The sequence below is a fragment of the Dryobates pubescens genome, chromosome 27 (assembly GCF_014839835.1).
Source record: "Dryobates pubescens isolate bDryPub1 chromosome 27, bDryPub1.pri, whole genome shotgun sequence".
Taxonomy (NCBI): domain Eukaryota; kingdom Metazoa; phylum Chordata; class Aves; order Piciformes; family Picidae; genus Dryobates; species Dryobates pubescens.
In genome coordinates, this window is record NC_071638.1 from 1062044 (window position 1) to 1086213 (window position 24170).

General features: G+C 47.7%; 1 protein-coding gene across 1 annotated transcript in view; it reads right to left on the reverse strand.

Moving 5' to 3' along the window:
• Positions 1 to 13279, reverse strand: part of TTLL12 (tubulin tyrosine ligase like 12) — a 35865-nt gene extending 22586 nt beyond the window's left edge. Inside the window, exons 1-3 of the mRNA XM_009896114.2 lie at positions 13151 to 13279; positions 3757 to 3932; positions 1702 to 1900 (exon numbers count right to left, since the gene is read on the reverse strand). Coding sequence (XP_009894416.1) covers positions 1702 to 1900; positions 3757 to 3932; positions 13151 to 13270 — 495 coding nt within the window. The 5' untranslated portion in view covers positions 13271 to 13279. The remainder of the gene's footprint in view (positions 1 to 1701; positions 1901 to 3756; positions 3933 to 13150) is intronic.
• Positions 13280 to 24170: the final 10891 nt, after the last annotated feature.

Here is a 24170-nt window from a genome sequence, read left to right on the forward strand (position 1 = left end):
CTGGATGTTAGGAGGAAGTTCTATACAGAGAGAGTGATTGCCCATTGGAATGGGCTGCCTGGGGAGGTGTTCAGGAGGAGACTTGATAGGGTGCTTGGTGCCATGGTTTAGTTGATTTGATGGGTTGGATTGGTTGATGGGTTGGACACGATGATCTTGAAGGTCTCTTCCAACCTGGTCTGGTCTATTCTATTCTATTCTATTCTGCTACTGCCTATCAGATCCACTTCTCTACTAAACCAGCCACTGCAGGGAGCTAGACCAGCGGAAGGCTGTTTGATAGAATTAGTTTTTGTTCCACTTCTATCAGAATCAGTTTGTTAAAAGTTGAAGTTTACAGATTAAGACTGAAGGACAGCAGAACTGCCTCCTGCAACAACTGCTGGCTGTGTTGAGATGGCATCATCAAAGCACCTCCTGTCATAATGAAGCCCTGAATGAATGAATAAACTTTAAATTGCTTGGTAGTACTACTGTCGCCTTTTTAGAGAGGTGGAAACAGAAAACAGAGATTAGAGCTCAGATTTTCAAGCAGCCAAGTGCCAGAAAGGAGAACTGAAGACAAGTTCAACTACAGGTTGAATTGTCTTCCAGGAAACCACTTTTCAAGAGATTAACACAAATAATTCAACCTCACTAGCCATTCATGACAACAAGATGGGAAACAAACACACAGCATAGAAAGAGAAGAGGTATTGTCCAGATCTGCCTTTTGCCTGAAGAGGAAGCAGTCACAACAAATCCCTTTCTCAGTGATGTTTTCAGGCCTGCTACTACTGTGATCTAAGCTGACACTTCAAAGGAAAAGGTTGAGCACTGCAGAGAACAACCTCAAGCCTCTGAGATAACAGGTGCAGTCTGGTCATGCTCACACTGCTTAGGGTTAGCCATGCCTATTCTGTGTGGGGCTTCATCCAAAGAATTGACCTTTCTCCTCTTTAACCCAAAAGACTCAGAGCAGCTGAGTAGCTACATGGCAGACCCTACAAGAAGGTTTTTAACTGAACCCTGAGGGTTGTATTCCCTCAGCACAGGAAGGCATTTAAAGGCTCAAGATATGCTGGTGGATTGCTGAAGGACATGGGGCCAAGGGACCAAACCTGGTGGGGTTTTATCCACACCACCTAAGAGTAGCAGCCCTTGGAGTAAGCTTTGACCAGAGACAGCCTTCACCTTGAAGCTAGGAGCCTCTCAGGTGAGGGTGAGCCAACATTTACACAGTATCAGTTGCCAAATACAAAGTAGGAAAACTTCACAGTGCAGGTACATTTGTGGTGTGTAAAGCACTCTACACAAGTGAGGAAAACCGTTGAGCATAGCTGAGAAACACACACTTAAGGAAAACAGCTGATGCATGAGAAGTTCTTACCTTCACTACAAGAAACTTTGAGTAGGAAAATAACTAACTAAGTAAAATCACACAAAATACAAGCAGATCTCCCTGTTCTTTTGCAGCAGATCCTTCCCCTCTCTACTAAACCCTGACTCCAAAGTTCTCATCAGAAAGCTGGTAACAAGTCACTGCCTTTTAGCCCTGCATGGCATTTGCTCTCCTTCCATTTACAGTTTATTCTGAAATGCATGCAAAGGCCCTTTGTTTAATTGAGAACGTATCTTTGTTGAGACGGCCACGTACTGGAATGTCTTCACTGGGGATTACTCAGAACGTTCCAGCATCCTCAGTAAGCTTTGGAGACTTACCCCTTGAGAAAGCTGATAGGTCTGGTTGTATTTCCACATTTCCTGCAACACTTGCTCGACACTGCCCTCATCTGGGAGCTCTCCGTGGAAGTCAATTCCCATGAGACTTGCCATCCTGTGCAGCAAGCCGGGGATGTGCAGCAGCTGCTGGCGGGCCTGCTCCACGCGGTATGTCCAGGCATGGTCGATGAGGAAGATGCTTAAAGAACATTCAGGTAACACTACAAATTATATATTTTTTTTCACCCCACTCACACTTAGCCAAATGTCCTGTGAATAACAGCCATGTGTGTCAGAATCACAGAACTATCAGCCTTTGAAGGGACCTCCAAGATCATCCAGTTTCAACCCCCCTGCCAGGGGCAGGAACATCTCTCACTACATCAGGTTGCTCAGAGACCCATCCAGCTTGGCCTTAAAATCCTCCAGGGATGGAGCTTCTACCACCTCCCTTGGCAACCTGTTCCAGTGTCTCACCACCCTCATGGGGAAGAACTTCTTCCTAACATCCAATCCAACTCTATTTTTGTTCCATTTCCCTTAGTCCTATCACCACCTGACACCCTAAAAAGTCCCTCACCAACTTTTCTGTAGGCCCCCTTAAGATACTGGAAGGCCACAGTAAGGTCTCCTCAGAGCCTTCTCTTCTCCATACTGAATAACCCCAACTCTCTCAGTTGTCCTTGTAGATGGTTTGAGAACTAGGTCTTCTTTTACTCACAAAGTCTCTCCCAGAGTACACATTGTAACATTAGAGGCAAGGAACAACACTGCAGATGAAATGTAGGCTGTTTGTGTTCTAGAAGGTTTATTGTGCATGTTAGCATTGCCATAAAAAAAGAGGAGCAAACACAAAGGAGTTTTTAAGCCCAGTCCTCTTCAAAGGCAGGGAACACAAGAGTGCTTTCCCTTTTAATCATCATTACCTTTACTGAATCAACCTTGCACTCTCACCTGAAGAAGGAAAACAGTAAGTTGTTCTGCAAAATCATTTGGGGACCTTCTGAGACATGAATGTTTCATGGCTGTTTCACATGAAGCAGCTGCTGGTGGGCATGTTCAACACGGTATATCCAGAAATGGTGGACAAGGAAAATGCCATGAAACAAGAAGAGCCAGGAGACCAATGTGTGGCTCCAAGCATGCTATCTCTAACAGGACTTGGGTTCTTCAATCATGGGTTGATTTACAGGACACCATCTGGTAACAGATTGGACACACCTGTCTCAAACTGGGGGAAGAAGGATCCTAGCCCAGGAACTAGCAGGGCTCATGGAAAGAGTTTTGAAGTAGATTGGAAGGGGGAAGGGCACAAAACTAGGTTTGCTAGGAATAAGCCTGAGGGCAGCACACCAGTATTTGTAGCATGGTGTGCTAGCAAGGTCTGTCAGTCTGCTGTATTGGTGGAGGCAGGAAATGGCAGCAAAGATGCAAGGGTCACTGATGAATTAGCAACCACAGGAGCACCTGAGATCAGCTAGGTAGGAATTGGGACTTCTCTCTTCAAAAAAGTGGCAAGAACTTTAGAGCAACTGAAGTGCATCTATACTGGTGCACACAGCATGGGAAACAAACAGGAGGAGCTAGAAGCCATTGTCTACCAGGAAAATTGTGATACAGTAACCATCACACAAATGTGGTGGGATGTCTCGCAGGACTGGAGTGCCACAGTCGACAGCTACAAACTCTTCAGAGGGGATACACAAGGAAGGAGTGGTGGTGGCATGGCCCTGTAGGTCAGGGGGTATTTTGGTTTATTCCTGCAGAAATCATCTCAAGGTGGACTTTTCCCTATTTTCTCCCTCAGATTACTCAAACCTGTTTCTAAGCATCTTCCTGTATGATTTAAAAAGGAAACCATTAAGATACTTGCACTCCCACCACCTGTTGCTAGATGTGCCTCATAGCATGCACCTTTTCTCAAACAAGCAGCTACATCTTACAGCAAGAGGATTTCTGAATAGGATCAAACAAATTTTACTACAAAACACATGTATCATTTCAGGGTTTAAGACTACTGCAAGACTGAACACTAGTTCTGAAATCACTACTCACCTATTGGGATTGGAGGCCTGGAGCCCATTCTCATTGGTTACGATAACTTTGAAACTAGGTTCACTGCCAGGATTTGGTTTCTTTTTTAACTCTTCTTCCATTTCTTCATCCACTTCTTCCTCCTCATCCACCTCTTCTACTTGCATTATCCCAAAGTAGTCACCAGCATCAAATACCTGAGGTGGAAAGTGCACAAAACACCAAGTTGTTGGTTGAGGCAGCACCTGGATATGCATAATGCAACAATGAAAGGCACTTGTAGACAGTTTTGGCCTGAAATCCCGTACAATAAGAATGCCAATCTTGAACAGATAAATAAACAACAATATTTGTTCTTTCACATTTTCACAGAGCTGTTCTGTTGTCATATAGACCTTGGATTGGTTCATGAAGTTTCTTTAGTTAACACAGGCAGGAAGCCCTGTTGGTTTCTTTGGTAACAATAGGTCTATCACTGCCACTCTCTTAATTTAACTCCCCAAAGAATTTTTGAAGCTGAAAACAGAATATTTTGCTCAACTTTTCTAAAATCAACCATTTCACACCTGCAAAACCAGAAGCTACCCAGACTCCACAACTATACTAAATTAAAGTCTCTGAAAAGAAGAGCTTGAATTCTGAACCAGTTAAGAAACCTCAGCATGTTTCCCTCTCTATTCTTTCCCTACAAAAGGAACTACCTGTGCTTATTCACTCTACATGAGTTGGGAGATTCCTTATACTGCTGTAAGTTAAAGTCTGTATTACCTCTACCAATGTTTACACCCCTGCCTACTCTGGGCATAAGGCCTTCATTTAGAACCTACATAAATTAAGTAGGTCACTATACAAGTTTCTCTTCCATCCAAAATCTTGCCACATGGTGAGCTGGCATGTCTTTTCCAGAACAGAAACTCTGCTAACAGCTTCCATGATTTCAATGTGAACATATGCTTGTAAGGAAAACAAAACCAACCAACCAAACCAAACCAAACAAGCCCCCCCTCCGCCCCCCAGAAAAAATAGAGAGAGAGAGAAAAGAAGTGAAAAGCCTCCAGACTTTGCAAATCCTTTCAGAGGGAGATTTTACTAAGTTGCTCAGACTCTACATAATGAGCCAGGCAAGCACAGACAAATCATTTGTCTCAGTATAATCTCACTAGAAAGTCACAGGGACGGAGAGAGACCTAGAAGTGTACCTCCAGAGTTACTAGTTCAACCTGCCCACTGGTTTAACCTAGTCACTAAGGCCACATTATTAACAGTCATTACTTCTACACACTGACAACTCATTAACTGTAAAATCTAGTGGCAGCAACAGGTTTTATTTATTTGTATAGGAGTGTTCCATCAGGATAACTATTTCTGGCAAGTCCCAAAAAGGGCAGTGAGGAAATCAACTCTACACTTGTAAAGCAAAGCCACCCACAGAAGGTGGTGAGGAAACAACTGGCTTCAGATCTTAAGCCACAGCATGGCATCATAGACCAGATCCAAGTGGAGAAGTGCCTGAAATACCCTTCCAAGGATCAGGGGATAATATTGTCCTTTAGGCTGGAGAAGGGGGGGGGGGGGGGGAGAAAAAAAAAGAAAAAAAGGAGGAAAAAAGGGAGGGAGGAACGGGGAAAGGGAGGGAGGAAAGGGGAAAGGGGGGGAGGAAAGGGGAAAGGGAGGGAGGAAAGGGGAAAGGGAGGGAGGAAAGGGGAAAGGGAGGGAGGAAGGGGAAAGGGAGGGAGGAAAGGGGAAAGGGAGGGAGGAAAGGGGAAAGGGAGGGAGGAAAGGGGAAAGGGAGGGAGGAAAGGGGAAAGGGAGGGAGGAAAGGGGAAAGGGAGGGAGGAAAGGGGAAAGGGAGGGAGGAAAGGGGAAAGGGAGGGAGGAAAGGGGAAAGGGAGGGAGGAAAGGGGAAAGGGAGGGAGGAAAGGGGAAAGGGAGGGAGGAAAGGGGAAAGGGAGGGAGGAAAGGGGAAAGGGAGGGAGGAAAGGGGAAAGGGAGGGAGGAAAGGGGAAAGGGAGGGAGGAAAGGGGAAAGGGAGGGAGGAAAGGGGAAAGGGAGGGAGGAACGGGGAAAGGGAGGGAGGAAAGGGGAAAGGGAGGGAGGAAAGGGGAAAGGGAGGGAGGAAAGGGGAAAGGGAGGGAGGAAAGGGGAAAGGGAGGGAGGAAAGGGGAAAGGGAGGGAGGAAAGGGGAAAGGGAGGGAGGAAAGGGGAAAGGGAGGGAGGAAAGGGGAAAGGGAGGGAGGAAAGGGGAAAGGGAGGGAGGAAAGGGGAAAGGGAGGGAGGAAAGGGGAAAGGGAGGAAAGGGGAAAGGGAGGGAGAAGGAAAGAAAAAAAAGGAGGGAAAAAAAAAAAAAGAAGATGCCAACATGTTGGCTAACTCCATATATACATTTTTCTTAGGGTGAATAAAATTACTTTTCTTAGGTAAAAAACCCCAAACCCCACAACCTCTCTGGAGATTAAAATACACCTATTTGTAAAAAAATAAATAAATCAGAAACTGACTACCTTCCACTTCAGCAGGCATATAAACAGCTATCAGTTCTAATTTATTTCAAGCTTCCCAGTTTTGCTATAGGATGGTAACATTACTCAGTAGTAAGCAATACCGTAACTCTTGCTGTCATAACTGTACCTGTCAATGCTCCTTTAAGTCTCTGCCCAGCTGCCTGTAAAATTCATAGCTGTTCATGTAACTGCAGACAGTTCTCAACAAAAGGAAGAGTCCTTCCTTGTGCTGCTGTCAGTGGTGCTCAGAGTTAATTTTCATCAGCATGAACTTACTGATCTGTCTCACCACAGAATTGCTAATGCCATCCCACAATAGGCAGCAAAAAAGTACATTAGGGTGCAAACAGGTTTGTCCCTGAAGTGATGCTTCACAACCTGATCAAGAGCTGTCTTCATCAAACTCATTAGCCAGCAGAAACCACAGCTAAGTGCCTGGCAGTCATTAAAAAATGAAACCCACAACTGTGATTCACTAAACTCCACTTGACACCCGACACAGCATGCCATATGCATGCTTTCTACACCTGATACTTCTCTTCAAGATTTTGGAAGAGGTGAGCCAGTTGCTGACTTGCAGATCAGCCTTCTCCTGCCACAGACTCCGCCCATCGAACAAACACTCATGACTAATGTTCCTATCAACTCCTTCTACAACTGAAGGAGGCTGATGGCTTTGTATTTTATTAAATAGCAACTCAAGACCTAAAAATGAAAGTGCCCCAAATCCTCTAAACCAAAGTTTCTCCCTGCCACAGAGCATCAGTTACACGAGATTGTAGCAGTTGCAATAAGCAAACCCACTCTACTTCTAACACCATTATGCTAAAGCCCCCATCTCCTTCAGAACTGGTAACATTGGGAAAAAAAGGAATTAAGTGTGTTACTCATCTGAAACAATTCATACTTCTTGGAGCAGCTCAAACCCACCTCATTCAGCAGCTTTCTGTGAGGTATTTGTTGTATTTTCTTTTAATTCATGGTTGATAAATGGAAACAGTTCAGCAATGAACTGACTGCTTTGGCAGCATGGACACACGGCATGCTGAAAGGGCGGATGACACAGCTGTCCTCCTCTCTTCCTCCCTCCCTTCAAGAGGGTGTGTCACACTGTGAACCTGGTTAACACAGCAGCTCCATTGAAGGAATCTTAAGCTACTTATCCAAAAGCCAGATGCATAAGATTACACCACCAGTTTGAAATGTGTAATGTCTGGCTTGAAGCAGAACATGTCACCATCCCTGGAGGTGTTCAAAACAGGATTGGATGTGGCACTTGAAACCATGGCTTAGTTAGTCGTGAGGTGTTGGGCGACAGGTTGGACTTGATGATCTCTCAGGTCTTTTCCAGTCTTATTGATTCTATGACTCTGTGACTATGTAGATGTGGCGCTTAGAGACATGGGATACTGGTAGACTTGGCTCTTTCTGGTTGGACTTGATGATCTTAAACATGTTTTCCAACCTAAACAATTCTATGATTCCAAGTAACCCACCAAAGTAATACTCTCTACAAGACAGCAAAGGGGTAGCAACACATTTCAGTGGCACAACTACTTGCTCACAAAACATGCTTGGGCATTTTGGGTGTTACTTCAACCTCACAAACCCAAGGAACAAGAGAAGGTGGCAACAAAGCAGGCACATGTCATGATGATAACCACACACGGGCATCTTCAGCCAATCCCTTTTGAGCACACTGCAAATTGCTCTAAAGGCCACAGGTAGCCTTTGAGTAACACCATGCCCTCTCTTGCTCTGGAAAATAAAGTGCAGTGGTATTGATCATGCTGCACACCTTCTAGTAATAAATTATAAGCCTCAATTTCTAAGTGGGATGAAACTCTAAGCAGTCCTCTGCCACTGACATGTCGGGACCACAAAAATCTTGCTGCAGTTCACAGAAGCCTGCCACTTGGTGATACTGTGATACATAACTTACCATATGGCTGGAACAGGTGAAAAAAAGTATTATGAATAAAATTTTATGTAGTTACTCTTTTCCCCTGGCTTGTAACTGGGCCATACTTGATTTCTCCAATAATGTAAGAAACAACCACTATATAGGGCTTAGAGTAACCTAGGACATGGAGACACTTGAATGTACCCAGAGAAGGGCAGTAAGGATGGTGAAAGGTCTGGAGCACAGCCCTGTGAGGAGAGGCTGAGGGAGCTGGGGTTGTTTAGCCTGGAGAAGAGGAGGCTCAGGGGTGACCTTATTGCTCTCTACAACTACCTGAAGGGAGGTTGTAGATAAGTGGGGGTTGGTCTCTTCTCCCAGGCAACCAGCACCAGAACAAGAGGACACAGTCTCAAGCTGCGCCAGGGGAAGTTTAGGCTGGAGGTGAGGAGAAAGTTCTTCACTGAGAGAGCTGTTACCCATTGGAATGTGCTGCCCAGGGAGGCGGTGGAATCACCATCCCTGAAGGTATTCAAGAGGGGATTGGATGTGGCACTTGAAGCCATGGTTTAGTTAGTCAGGAGGTGTTGGGTGAGAGGTTGGACTTGATGATCTATGAGGTCTTTCTAACCTTATTGATTCTATGATTCTATTACATGTGCATCTGTTTTGTTTTTCAAGTTTCTCACAGAGAGGTCCCAGATGACTGAAACTGGCCAGTGTGGTCCCCATCCGCAAGAAGGGTTGGATGGAGGAACCTGGAAACTCCAGGCCTGGCAGCCTGACCTCAGTGCCAGGGAAAGTGATGGAGCAGATTATCCTGGCAGCAATAACTGCGCACCTGAAGGATGGCCAAGGGCTCAGGTCCAGCCAGCATGGATTTAGGAAGGGCAGGTCCTGCCTCTCCAACCTGATCTCCTTCTATGATCAGGTGACTGCCTGGTGGATGTGGGGAGGCTGTGGATGTGGTCTGCCTGGACTTCAGCAAGGCCTTTGACACCGTCCCCCACAGCAAACTGATGGCTAAGCTGTCAGCTCATGGCTTGGACAGCAGCACTCTGTGCTGGGTTAGGATCTGGCTGGAGGCTGAGCCCAGAGAGTGGTGGTGAATGGTGCCACAGCCAGCTGGCGGCCAGGCACCAGTGGTGTCCCCCAGGGATCAGTGCTGGGCCCCATCCTCTTTAACATCTTCATTGATGATCTGGATGAGGGGATTGAGTCAGTCATCAGCAAGTTTGCAGATGACACCAAGTTGGGAGCAGATGTTGGTCAGTTAGAGGGTGGAAAGGGTCTGCAGGGGGACCTCGACCGACTGGACAGATGGACAGAGTCCAACTGGATGGCATTTAACAAGACCAAGTGCCAGGGGCTGCACTTTGGCCACAGCAACCCCATGCAGAGCTACAGGCTGGGGTCAGAGTGGCTGGAGAGCTGCCAAACAGAGAGGGACCTGGGGGTGTTGATTGACAGCTGACTGAACATGAGCCTGCAGTGTGCCCAGGTGGCCAAGAGGGCCAATGGCATCCTGGCCTGTATTAGGAATAGTGTGGCCAGCAGGAGCAGGGAAGTCATTGTGCCCCTGGACTCTGCATTGGTTAGGCCACACCTTGAGTCCTGTGTCCAGTTCTGGGCTCCTCAGTTTAAGGACGACATTGAGACACTTGAAGGTGTCCAGAGAAGGGCAACAAGGCTGGGGAGAGGCCTTGAGCACAGCCCTGTGAGGAGAGGCTGAGGGAGCTGGGGTTGTTTAGCCTGGAGAAGAGAAGGATCAGAGGTGACCTCATTGCTGTCTACAACTACCTGAAGGGAGGTTGTAGCCAGGAAGGGGTTGGTCTCTTCTCCCAGGCAACCAGCACCAGAACAAGGGGACACAGTCTCAAGCTGCACCAGGGGAGGTTTAGACTTGAGGTGAGGAGAAAGTTCTTCACCAAGAGAGTTGTTCGTCATTGGAATGTGCTGCCCAGGGAGGTGGTGGAGTCACCATCCCTGGAGGTGTTCAAGAGGGGATTGGATGTGGCACTTGGTGCCATGCTCTAGTTGTGAGGGCTGTCAAGACCCGTTGGACTCGATGATCCTTGAGGTCTCTTCCAACCTTAGTTATACTGTGATACTGTGATACCTAGAAAAGTTTGCCCTCTAAAGCCATGGAACACACAATAAATAAATAAAAGAAGGTTCCTTGATCTGGCAAGGTTCCTTGATCTAGCAGATATACCATGTTTTGAACAAGCAATCCAGTTTGCTTCCTGGTTAGATAATGCTCTTGGAATGAAACATTTTCCAGCAGATTTCAAGATAAATAATAATAATTGTAAAAAAGAACAAACCAAACAAAAACCCAAACACAACCACCACCCCACTCCCCCCCAACCCAACCTCCACTTTTCTCCCAGGCTTTAAGGCACACACAAGAACAGCACACCTCCACTCTGTGTGTTGAAGCATGCGTGAGCGTTGGAAAACAGCTGCCTCGAGGCTGGGTTCTAGAGGTACTGACGTAAGAGAGGTTTTTATCTGTATTATGGATGCAAATTTTCCAAGTTCTAGGCTAGGTGGTTTTCATCTCTGCAACAGGTTAAGACAAGTGAAAAATAACTCCAACCTTCCGACATGAAACAAGGAAACTCATCCTATGCCTCATCTTGCACTGATCACACCCCCCCTCCCCTCCCATTATTCCTTGTTATCTGGACTCCCAAAACATTTTCATCCTTCACCTTGGCTTTCCTTACTGCTGCTTCTTCAAACACTCCACACAGTTCTAATTAAAGGTACTGTAGTGCTGTCTCTACCTCCTCAAGAGCTCATCCTAGTCAACTGCACTCCTCCATATAATTTTCCCAGTCTTTGGTCCTTCTTCTGGATAAAACCCAGAAGCTATAACAGAGACAAGCCCATCAGTAGCCTAATGTATCTTCCTAAGCACACTGAAAATCTCTCTCTCTCCACACTGTAACACTTGGGACAAAAGAGCACACTCAGCCACCACTGCAAGCGAAATGAACCAGAAGCAGCTGCCTGTCTCCTTAGGGCATATGCTTTCTTCACCCTGACTTTCACAATCTCTGTAAACCGATCAGGGACATGGGTCTCCTGTCTCACTCTAATGACCCCCATAACATTCAAGGATTTCAGCCACAGGATACAAATCTTTAGCCTATGTTACAGCACAGCACAATTCCAAAGTTTGCCAGCTACACACTACCAGCATGTTGGCAATGCAACAGCTTACGACTCTGGGGCTCCATACAGGCTTTACGCTGTCCTCTACTTCATCCTCTTCAAGTACATCCCTTCTCATACCCTCCTCTTTAAGCAGAGCAGTAGGTATTTCCTTGGGTGGCAGGTTGGAACTGATGATCTTTGGGGTCTTTTCCAACCTTGTTCAGTCTATGGTTCCTGCTCCAAGTTACTCACATGTAGGGCTTGTTGAGAGGTATAATGCAAGAGGAAGTTTGTGACTGGGCCTATGCTTGAGTTTATCTAGATTTATTTTCTCTGTAATACAGAACTATTCTTGTTATTAGCAGCATCAGACACACCACTGCTAGCCAGTGGCAAGAGCATATTTAGGCCCTTCCTCACTGTATCTGCTATAAACTCTCAAGATTATGTAATGACTTGCTATGCTTCCCATCTATCCCATCTCTGCAGCTGAGGAAAAGGTGCATTCAAGAACTCAGAAATGAGTTTGCTTGTACATGTATGTTAAAGTCCTTTCTCCTTCCCCACAGTCTTATACCTCCTGTTCAAACTTCTCATCCCATCTTGCTTATTTCTCTGCTGTTCATCATGCCCTCCAGCACCCCACCACTAGTTCCCCTTTCTCCTTATAATTCCAGGTGCTCATCAGACCACCTCTGCAGGGCTGAAAGTTCACCTCGTTATTTCCTTCTCCAGCTATACTCCTCCAGACACCCTGTAACAGTATCAAGTCTCCAGGCAACTAGTTTCAGGTTGTCTCTCTCCTGCTTCAGTTCCTTTCTCCAACAAATCTGAGACAGCTTTCCTCATCACTGAGGCTGGCTGCATACATGCAAAGTGGAAAAAAATATCTAAATTCAGCTTGTGTCTTTACAAGGTTTTTGCAGGCAATGCCTGTGCCCCCACACTCCCTGTTGTTCAGGGATAGGTCCAGACTCCTGGTGTCAGCTTCAGCTAGAGCAGATCCAGCTCCTGCGTGCTGCTCGGGCAGAGCTACAGGAGAGGAAAACAAACCAGCTCACAAAGGGCAACATCCCCAAATTCCTGGGGTTGCAGCTGTGAGTAACAAAAGCTTACAACTTGCCCCAAATTTGGCATGATAAAGTCGCTCGGCACCAGCAGAGATGCTTGCATTATTATTCTAACCGCTGTCAGGACGTTCTTCTCCCACCACTTCTTCTCTGGAAGAGCCGAACAGCTTTCACTGGGCTCAGGAATAAAACCAAGAAATTACAAACCCAAGCACAGCAAAAAGCAGTAAACCTCCTAGCCAAAACCACTCTCAGGAAACGGTCCAAGAGAGTTAACTCGTGCGTTTGGTGACTTCCCAGAGAGTGACTGAAAACTGGGTACATAAACCTGGGTGCATTAGTGTAGAAGTGAAATGGGAAGGAAAAAAATGTATCAAATCAGGCAAAAGCCTACGCAAACCCTAAGGCACGTATGACAACCTCCTGACTTTAATACTACTACCGTTGCTTTTCCACATTCCTCTTCGGCAAAAAAGCGTGAAGGCTTTGGGACACACTCATCAACCCACTCCAGGGCTGCATCTCCAGTTACCACGCGCCTTCCAGCTTTATGCTGACAACAACGGGACGAAACCAGATACACCTCACTTCTCTAACAGCCCCAGGCTGCAGCTCTGGTAACACAACCGGCACGAGAGGAGGAGACCTCACACTCCACCACTGCCCCCTCCCCATGGGAAGCCGCTCCGCGGGATGCAGCGGGAGCCCCGCTCAGCCTTTCCCGCCGAAGGGGCTCCCCGCAGCACCACCTCACCCGCCAATGGCGCGCGGCCACCCACCTCGCCACGCAGCTTCCGGCACAGGCTCTCCCAGTAGCATTCCGGCACCCTCGATGAGCGGAGCGCGGCCCCGTGGAGGGCCACGAAAGCCGCCAGATCTTCCTCAGAGTCAGCCGACATAGCTGCACACCCCCGCCAGCCGCTCCCGCTGGACGCCTCGGCGCAGACCGGAACATGCCAGCGGGAACAGCCCCTGAGAGGGAGGGGAGAGCCGCGGAGGCGTTGCCAGAGGCGCGGCCTCGCGGGGCTGAGGGGCGGTGTGGCTGCTGGGGGCGGCTCGCCCCGCAGGACGGCGTCGGCTTCCGACTCCCCCCGAGGGCAGCGTGTGGGGCGGGCTTTTCTCTGTTGATCGGGAGTGGATCCTGCTGCTGCCTTGATCGGCTCCTTCCCTGCAGCTCTAACGTAACCACAGTGCTTGTGGCGCGGTGCTGGCCACAAGGTAGAATCATCGTAGAATAGTTCCAGTTGGAAAAGACCTTTAAACTCGAATCCAACCATTATCTAGCTCTGCTAAGCCTGGTGCTAAATCATGTCCCTCAGCACCATGTTTCTGCCTCTTTTAAACTCTTCCACGGCTGGAGATTCAACCGTCTCCCTGGGGAGTCTGTTCCCATGTTTGAGAGCCCTCACAGTGAGGAAGTTTGTTCTAATACTCAATTTAAACCTCTTGGTGCAACTTGAGGCCATTTTCTCTTGTCCTATCACTTGTTTACTGGGGAGAGAAACTGACACCATCTCCCCCCAACCTCTTTTTAGGGAGTTACACACAGTATCACACAGTATCAACAAGGCTGGAAGAGACCTCGAGGATCACCAAGTCCAACCTGTCACCACAGACCTCATGCCTAGACCATGGCACCAAGTGCCACGTCCAATCCCCTCTTGAACACCTCCAGGGACGGTGACTCCACCACCTCCCTGGGCAGCGCATTCCAATGACGAACGACTCGCTCAGTGAAGAACTTTCTCCTCACCTCCAGCCTAAACTTCCCCTGGCGCAGCTTGACACTGTGTCCTCTTGTTCTGGTGCTGGTTGCCTGGGAGAAGAGACCAACCCCCTCCTGGCCACAACCACCCTTCAGGTAGTTGTAGAGGGCAATGAGGTCACCCCTGAGCCTCCTCTTCCCCAGGCTAAACAACCCCAGCTCCCTCAGCCTCTCCTCACAGGGCTGTGCTCAAGGCCTCTCCCCAGCCTTGTTGCCCTTCTCTGGACACCTTCAAGTGTCTCCATGTCCTTCTTAAACTGAGGGGCCCAGAACTGGACACAGTGCTCAAGTTCTGAGTTGTAGAAAACAAGGTCTCCCCTGAGTCTCTTTTTCTTGGTTTGGAACCAAGCATCACTAGCTCCCTATTAAAATCTTACACTGAGGTTCAATATGGCAAAGTGCAAAGCCCTGCACCTAGGTTGGGTCAAACCTTGATATCAAAACAGGCTGGGGGATGACAAAATTGAGAGCAGCCCTGCAGTAAAGGACTTGGAGGTACTGGCAGGTGAGAAGCTGAATATGCTGAATATGAGGCAACAGTGCACACTTGCAGCTCAGAAGGCAAACTGCATCCTGGGCTGCGTCAAAAGAAGGAAGTTGAGAGAGGTGATTCCGCTGTTCTGTTCTTCTCTGGTGAGTCCTTACCTGGAGTACTGTGTCCAGCTCTGGGGCTCCCAACACAAGAGAGACATGGACCTGCTGGAGCGGGTCTAGAGGAGGCCACAAAGATGATCAGAGGGCTGGAGCACCTCTCCTGTGAAGAGAGACTGAAAGAATTGGGGCTGTTCAGCCTGGGGAAGAGAAGGCTCTGAGGACACCTTATAGCTAGGTTTCAGTATCTGAAGGGGGCCTACAGGAAGGCTGGAGAAGGGCTGTTTACAAGCAGTAAGATGAGGGGCGATGGTTTTAAACTGGAGCAGGGTAGATTTAGATTAGACATGAGGAAGAAGTTCTTTGTATTGAAAGTGATAAAATACTAGATTAGGCTGCCCAGGAATGTGGTTGAGGTCCTGTCCCTGGAGACATTCAAGATCAGACTTGATGTGGCCCTGGCCAGCCTGATCTAGTTGGAGGTGTCCCTGCTGACTGCAGCAGGGTTGGACAAGATGACCTTTGAAGGTCCCTTCCAACCCAATGCAATCTGTGAATCATGAATCTGTGTAATATTGCTGTAAATTTTAACTTCATTTCTGTGTATGGCTCTGACATGCCTTTCCCATACATGGATTATCTAGAGCAGAAATGTATACACAGGGAATATTTTTAGACAGTTATGGTTTGATTCCACATGGGTATGAAGTAAAAATCATGAACTCCAATGAATTTTTGCTTGATAGAAGATGTTTGAGTTTCCCAGTATCTTACAACAAAGGGGACTTCTTGGGAAGGCTCCAGTCATAGCCTTTGAGGTGTGCTACAGGTGGAGTGCAAGGCATTACTACCAAAGGGAAACTGCTTGAGTAAACACCTACATTTTAGTGATGCTGTACACTGGTATTCTAAGGAGCACCACTGATACAGGGCTTTATGGTGTAGGGCTGATTACTTTGTATAAACAGTGCATGCCTTGCTGGGGCCTACATCTTTGAGGAGGAGCCCAAAGATGGGTGATGCCTGGCTTGTGCTCAAAATTCCCACCAAAGTAAAACAAAAGGCTATAAGAAAATATCAAGGACATTAAGACCTAAAGAAACAAGAACTTGTTATCAGTGGAAGAAACTTGTATCAGGAAACCATGAAGATGTAAAAATGTTGGAACTGATGTTCCTAATGAGTGAACTTCATTCATTAACCTATCATTGTAACATTAAAACACACCACCTGGAGCTGGGAAGCCCCTTGCTTCTCAGAGCATGTGCTACTAATTTTGTAGATGCTATTGCTTTAATAGCAGTGGCATTGGACTAGATGATCTTCAGGGGTCCCTTCCAGCTCCCACCTTTCAGTGATTCTCGGAATTGAAGGTGAAGAAGCTGTAAACCAACCAAGAAGTAGAATAGTGATAGATATGCATAAGCAGGAGGAATATGTTAATGAGGCTTGAGTAAGTATATGAAACTGCAATCAGGTTGAGATAGCTTTCTAGAATACCACCTAACTTCCAGTTTTGTGCAAATCTGAGGCAAATAAAACCTCTCTGCTCTCTATGTTGGCTGTTGTACACTGGGCAGACAACCCCTCTTTGGGGTAACAAGGTAACAGGCTAGCTTTTGGCTGCAGCCACAGGGAATGTTCTCTTCAAGTTGTGTGTGCAGGGGAAAAACTGACATTGTGGCGTCAGTAACATTGTAAATTAAAGCATTTCTTTAATTTTAACAGATAGGCCTCTCTTAGATACATATCAGTGTAAGGGGAAAGTGTGTTCCTTGTAAGTGCTGGTAGCACACAGGTGGCTTCCCAGTATTTTGCATGGGTCGAGTAGAAGACATTTCTAAAGAAATTCACTCCTCAAATTGTGTAAGGAATAATCTAAACCACTTTAATCTGAGGCTCCCTAAACATTACTGGTAGCCTTGGTCTCAACTCAGGTATGGCTATGATGCTACAAGTACAAAGCCTGGCATCTTACACTGGCAGCTGCTCGGGGTGCAGGCCAGGGCTTCACTCTGCCTGTTGTTGTGGCCAGCTGAGAGTTGATGTTGCTGCTGAGAGCGAGCTGGCATTGCTTCCTCCTCCCTCTCTGTTCCAGAGACTGTGGAAACTACTTTTCCTGCCAGCCTATCCTCAAATCAGGCCAGGATGCAACTTTGGTTTTGTTTCTGCTGGCACTGTGCTAGGAAGGGTGTCATACAGCCCTAGAAATAAAAGGCAGGTTCTGAAAATAAGAATTTAGGGTCAGCAGCTGGTCATGAAAGCCTTGAATTAATGGACCACAGTCGGTGGAGAATGTACATGAATGCCACACTGAAGAAATATTTCTTTGCTCACTGCCCTGTCTTGTTACGATGGACTGGTGTCCTGTATATATGTATCTACCCAGAGCTGCAATCTCTCTCTTCACATAAGCACAGAGTTAGCAGGAGGGTTTGTATGTTAAAGAGCTGCAATAGCACAGCCAGGCACAGAGAGAGTAGAAAGAGATGCAAAATGATACTTACACACTCTACCTATGCATCACCGTTCTGCAGCTCAGCATCTAGCACAATCCTCAGGTTGGATATCTGAATAGTAAGTGAAGGCAAATCTTCCTCTTTGCCTGAGACTGTCTCTGCCTCACCACGTGCTGTCTTGCCATATACCCCCAGCATAAAGGCTCTACTAGGATGTCACTAAGGAGACCTACGTGATTAAACATCAGCAGATGAAAAAAGAGTTGCATTTCCAGTGTTCCCTTGACTGGATTCTTGCCATGCTGTTCTGAGTTTGAGGATGTTTTTGCCAATATTGTGGTCTGGAAAAGAAAAGGGTGGGTGAAGTGGTGATCTTGCACTAGCATTCTAAAATGTGAGCCTTGCTTACTGAAGAGGTACCCAATGCCTTCCTTCTTCCCTTCCTTCCTTTCATTCTTTGCCATGGATTCAGCATGTGATGGCATGGTATATATGCATATGCCATGGTATGGTTCCACACAGCCTATGTTGAATAGAGCAAGTTACATGACTATGATTTTTGCATAGGTTTTGTTTACACTTCCAGCTTGAGACAAACACTTGGTGCAGTAAACATAGCTGAGAATACAGCTAACAATTTTATATTTAAGTCAAAGCTTTTAATAATAATAAAAAAGGGTAATTCCCCCCCACCCCCCCGCCAGACAGACCACATAAGAGAAAAGGGGGCTGTAGTTTTATTTCTTTGTTCAGTGGTACCACAGTGATCATGCTCTGCCCAGAGGCAAGAGGGAACGTGTTCCTGCTTCAACGTGAGAGTTACATAATTATTCTCACCAAGTACAGGCAGGTGTTTTCTCACTGCTAGTTTGCACTTCCACCTCTCTTTGGGCTCTGGCTGCTGGCCAGCTGCCTATGGTTCCAGGCTGTTTGAGGGAGTTTGCAGGTCTGGGGTCAGGCTACAGCACTGCTGAAACTGTGAGCAGTGAAAAAACATCACTGGATTTCACTGGGTTTAAGAGTAGAAAAGACCCTGGGACACAGAAGCAACTCTAAGTGGGCTATTCCTGACTTTGTCCAGCACCTAATGCTGGAGGTTAGGAGGAAGTTTTACACAGAGAGTGACTGCCCACTGGAATGGGCTGCCCGGGGAGGTGGTGGTGTTGCCGTCGCTGGGGGTGTTCAGGGCGAGGCTTGACAGGATGCTTGGTGCCATGGGTTAGTTGATTAGGTGGTGTTGGATTGGTTGATAGGTTGGACATGATGATCTTGAAGGTCTCTTCCAACCTGGTCTATTCTATTCTATTCTATTCTATTCTATTCAGTCTTACCCAGCTGCCATCTTTGGCAGCCTACTAGACTCTTTAGCTGAGCAATTCTTGGAACAGGGAGCAGAGTCCAGATCTCACCACTCTCACCCCTTCAGCTGCCAGCTACACAGCAAGGCTTTCAGGAGCAGTGCAGATCACCTGTTATGACAGAGGCATAGCTCAGAGATGAACAGTCACCCTCTCATCCTGAAAGCAGGCATTTGTGGACAATCTTTGTAATGAAAAAAATTAACACAGCATATTATTCTGGTTGTTCTCTTAGGCAGAGTGACCAACTTACAGTGCCTGAACAATGCAGTTTTTACTTAGGCAAAGTGCTTGTTAAATTTAATGGCTTATTTCTCATAGGTATCTGCAGAGAATGACAAACATTCTTAGCAAGGTTAAGCTTACTAGCACTGCCTCAGTCTCAAATAAGAGGATTTAGCCTTCTGGCATGGTCTGGGAGGGGCCAACCCATGCAGCCTTCATGCTTCTGTCACAGCAGTCCTGATGCCTTATTCACCACTACCTGATTTAGCTCCTGCCCTGCAGCAACCTCAAGTAGGAATTTAGTTAGGAGTTAGCATATTTGCCCCCAGCAAACACAACTAGAGTTTTACAAAGTTTCCTGAGCCTGGCACTTTCTGGCTTTATTTCAAATGTCTATGGCTCTATGGTCTTGGTAGATCTGATGTGCATGCCACGGTTAGTTTTCCTATCGTTTCACATTAGATCCTTCCTTTTTGGCAACATGTCATGGAAACCTCTCAGTCAGAGATGGAATAGAATAGAATAGGATAGAATAGAATAGAATAGACCAGGTTGGAAGAGACCTTCAAGATCATCGCATCCAATCTATCATCCAACACCACCCAACCAACTAAACCATGCAACCTAGCACCCTATCAAGTCTCCTCCTGAACACCTCCAGTGATGGTGACTCCACCACCTCCCCAGGCAGCCCATTCCAATGACGAACGACTCGCTCGGTGAAGAACTTTCTCCTCACCTCGAGTCTAAACCTCCCCTGGCACAGCTTGAGACTGTGTCCCCTTGTTCTGGTGCTGGTTGCCAGGGAGAAGAGACCAACCTCTGCCTGTCTAGAAGCCCACTTCAGGTAGTTGTAGACAGCAATAAGATCCCCCGAGTCTCCTCCTCTCCAGGCTAAGCAACCCCAGCTCCCTCAGTCTCTCCTCATAGGGTTTGTGTTCTAAGCCCCTCAACAACATTGTTGCCCTTCCCTGGACACGCTCCAGCAAGTCAACCTCCTTCCTAAACTGAGGGGCCCAGAACTGGACACAGGACTCGAGGTGCGGCCTAACCAGTGCAGTGTACAGGGGCAGAATGACCTCCCTGCTCCTGCTGGCCACACTGTTCCTGATGCAGGCCAGGATGCCATTGGCCCTCCTGACTGCCTGGGCACACTGCAGGCTCATGTTCAGCCTACCATCAACCAGCACCCCCAGGTCCCTCTCTACCTGGCTGTTCTCCAGCCACTCTGACCCCAGCCTGTAGCACTGCATGGGGTTGCTGTGGCCAATGTGCAGAACCTGGCACTTGGATGTGTTCAGTCTCCTGCCCTTGGACTCTGCCCATCTGCCCAGCCTGTCCAGGTCCCTCTGCAGAGCCTCTCTACCCTCCAGCAGATCAACTCCTGCCCCCAGCTTGGTGTCATCTGCAAATTTACTGCTGATGGACTCAATGCCCTCATCCAGATCATCAATGAAGATGTTAAAGAGCATGGGGCCCAGCACTGATCCCTGGGGCACACCACTGGTGCCTGGCTGCCAGCTGGCTGTGGCACCATTCACCACCACTCTCTGGGCTCAGCCTCCAGCCAGTTCCTAACCCATCGCAGTGTGCTCCCATCCAAGCCATGGGCTGACAGCTTGGCCAGGAGTTTGCTGTGGGGAACGGTGTCAAAGGCCTTGCTGAGGTCCAGGCAGACCACATCCACAGCCTGCCCCACATTCACCAGGCAGTCACCTGAGCATAGAAGGAGATCAGGTTGGTCAGGCAGGACCTGCCCTTCCTAAAGCCAGACAGGGATGTAAGGGGCAGAAGAGAACCTCAAAATAATACCGAAAAGGAGATCAGGGGGCATATTTTTTGTGCATTTTATTATAAATGCTGCAGTATCAAAGAAAACATTTTCTTTCAAATAAACAACTTTTCAACAGCAAAACTAGAACTTCTAAGCAACAGAAAACTGAGATTTGGGCTGAGATAAGAGGAGCATAATTTGCTGTAAATACTTTGTCATAGCTGTATCTGTGACCCTAAAACCTCCTATATGTTGTTGTAAGAATGCAAAATGTATTCCTTAGCATCAAAACAGCAGTGAGAGTTTGTAGCTTTTGTGAACAGGTATATGTTTGGGAAGTTAATATATCCCTCCAACTGCAGGAATCCCCAAACCAGCACTGAGTGTTGTTTGCACCCACCTGGGAAGGAACTTCTGCAGGGGGAGTCACAGCAAGCAGCTGTGAGGCTATGAGCATGGCTCTGTGGTAAGCCGTGTAAAGCTCCAACAGCCACTGGGTCAGCTGCTCAGAGCTTTTGAACCGTAGTGATGTGCTGTCATGCAGCTGCACACAAATACTGCACTTAACAGCTGAAGGAAAGATTTCTGCACACATCATGGCTAGGAGTTTTGTCCAATAGCCAACCTCCCCTGGTGGATCTTGAGGCCATTTCCTCTTGTCCCATCACTTGTTACTATGGAGAAGGGACCAATACCCACTTCACTGTAAGTCTCCTTTCAGGCTGTTGTAAAGAGCAGTAAGGTTTCCCCTCGGCCTCCTTTATTCCTGTCGTTGATTAAAGGCTTCCGGGAAAACCTCCCAGGACACAGTTTTAGATTACTCTTCCCCTTTCCTCCTCCCCCATAGGGGAAAAATACGCAGGGGAAAGAAAAGAGGTAGACAAACAACTTACACGGACTCGGAAGAGAAAAAGTAGTTTTTAACAAGAAATAACAGGTATTAAGGAAGACGGAACATGCAGAGAAAATAACAGGATATATATACAACCCAACCGTGGATAGCCATGGATTCCCCCAGATGAGGATGGATTTCTCTGGAGGTAAGCCCAACCACGCAGTCAGCAGATCTCTCAGGCAAGGCAGCTGCAGAGGGGAAGGCGGGGGGGAAACCGAGGACAAGGATGACGGCCGACGAACGGCGCGACCTGCCCGCACACCCCCTTCCCCCTCCCCTTCCAGTATTAGAGAGTGGCAGGCAAGGGGCGGGGATAAACCGATCCGGTACATCCCACCCGGAGGTCTGGGGATTGCCATCAGCCCAGCTGAGCCTTTAACAACTCCGGACTAAACGATCCCGGTTAGGTTAGGTTAGGTTAGGTTAGGTTAGGTTAGGTTAGGTTAGGTTAGGTTAGGTTAGGTTAGGTTAGGTTAGAAGAGAATAGAATAGACCAGACCAGACCAGACCAGACCAGACTGGAAAAGACCTTTGAGATCAAGTCCAACCTATCACCCAACACCATCTAATCAACTAAACCATGGCACCAAGTGCCTCATCCAGTCTCTTCTTAAATACTTCCAGTGATGGTGACTCCACCACCTCCCCAGGCAGCACATTCCAATGGCCAATCTCTGTGAAGAACTTCTTCCTGACATCCAGCCTAAACCTCCCCTGGTGCAGCTTGAGACTGTGTCCTCTTGTTCTGTTGGCGTTTGCCTGGGAGAAGAGACCAACCCCCACCTGGCTACAACCTCCCTTCGGTAATTGTAGACAGCAATAAGGTCTCCTCTGAGCCTCCTCTTCTTCAGGCTAAGCAATCCCAGCTCCCTCAGCCTCTCCTCACAGGGCTCTGCTCCAATCCCCTCCCCAGCTTTGTTGCCCTTCTCTGCACACATTCCAGCAACTCAAATTCTTTCCTGAACTGAGGGCCCCAGAACTGGACACAGGACTCAAGATGTGGCCTAACCAGTGCTGAGTACAGGGGTTCCCTCAGGTGCTCCTCACAAGACCCATTCTCAAGACCCTTTGCCAGCTCCATTGCCATTCTCTGGACACACTTCAGCACCTCAATGTTTTCCTTGTAGAGAGGGCACCAAAGCTGACTCCAGTACTCAGGTTCTGTCCTCACCTGTGCTAAGTGCAGGAGGACAGTTATGACTGTACAGGACACACCCCTTCTGTGACCCCAGGGTCGCTCAGTATTGATGACTAAACACAGGGAAGAATAAATCTCTGCCCAGTCAGCTTTCACTTACCTGCTGGTTTGTGCCATAGTGCTGGTCACCAGGCCATTATATTTTGTAAGTTTTTTGGGAACTTGTGGAAAGGTCTCTGTGATTCTCACCAGGCAATGCCTATTTCATTAAGCCAGACTCTTGTACTCAGATGTGCAGTCTCACTGCTGCTAAACTTCCAGTGGCTCTTGCCATTGTATGCAGATACTTAATTACTGGTAATTTGACTTCTGCTAACCGCTAGGAACTTTTGAGTTCAGCTTTTCACAGTATCACAGTCTCACAGTATCACCAAGGTTGGAAGAGACCCCAAGGATCATCAAGTCCAACCTGTCCCAACAGACCTCACGACTAGACCATGGCACCAAGTGCCACATCCAATCTCCCCTTGAACACCTCCAGGGACGGTGACTCCACCACCTCCCTGGGCAGCACATTCCAATGACGAACGACTCGCTCAGTGAAGAACATTTTCCTCACCTCGAGTCTAAACCTCCCCTGGCACAGCTTGAGACTGTGTCCCCTTGTTCTGGTGCTGGTTGCCTGGGAGAAGAGACCAACCCCCTCCTGGCTACAACCACCTTTCAGGTAGTTGTAGAGGGCAATGAGGTCACCTCTGATCCTTCTCTTCTCCAGGCTAAACAATCCCAGCTCCCTCAGGCTCTCCTCACAGGGCTGTGCTTGAGGCCTCTCCCCAGCCTTGTTGCCCTTCTCTGGACACCTTCAAGTGTCTCAATGTCCTTCTTAAACTGAGGGGCCCAGAACTGGACACAGGACTCAAGGTGTGGCCTAACCAATGCAGAATCCAGGGGCACAATGACCTCCCTGCTCCTGCTGGCCACACTATTCCTAATGCAGGCCAGGATGCCATTGGCCTTCTTGGCCACCTGGGCACACTGCTGGCTCATGTTTAGGCGGGTGTCAATCAGCACCCCCAGGTCCCTCTCTGTTTGGCAGCTCTCCAGACACTCTGACCCCAGCCTGTAGCTCTGCATGGGGTTGCCGTGGCCAAAGTGCAGCACCTGGCACTTGGAATTGTTAAATGCCATGCCATTGGACTCTGCCCATCTGTCCAGTCGGTCGAGGTCCCTCTGCAACTGTTGACTTTTCCTCTTACTCTTTCAAAGCTCTGAAGTTGTAAAGACAGCTGTGTGCCGTCTCATGTGGCACTTGTTCAGATACAAGTGAGGCTGTATCTTGGAGCGTCACGAGGATAACTGGCCATATTTCCTATGTGGATTGCTACTAGCCAAAAAAGGCAGTAACTGATTTTTTTTTGTAGCCAGTTAGAATTTAGCTGTTGCTCTATGCCTTTCAAACTTGTCAGTGATACCAACAGTCACCAGCCATACTCATAGAATCATAGAATGGTCTGGGTTGGAAGGGATCTCCAAAGCTCATCTAGTCCAATGGCCTCTGCATTGGTCAGCAGGGGAATCCTCGGGTTGCCCAGAG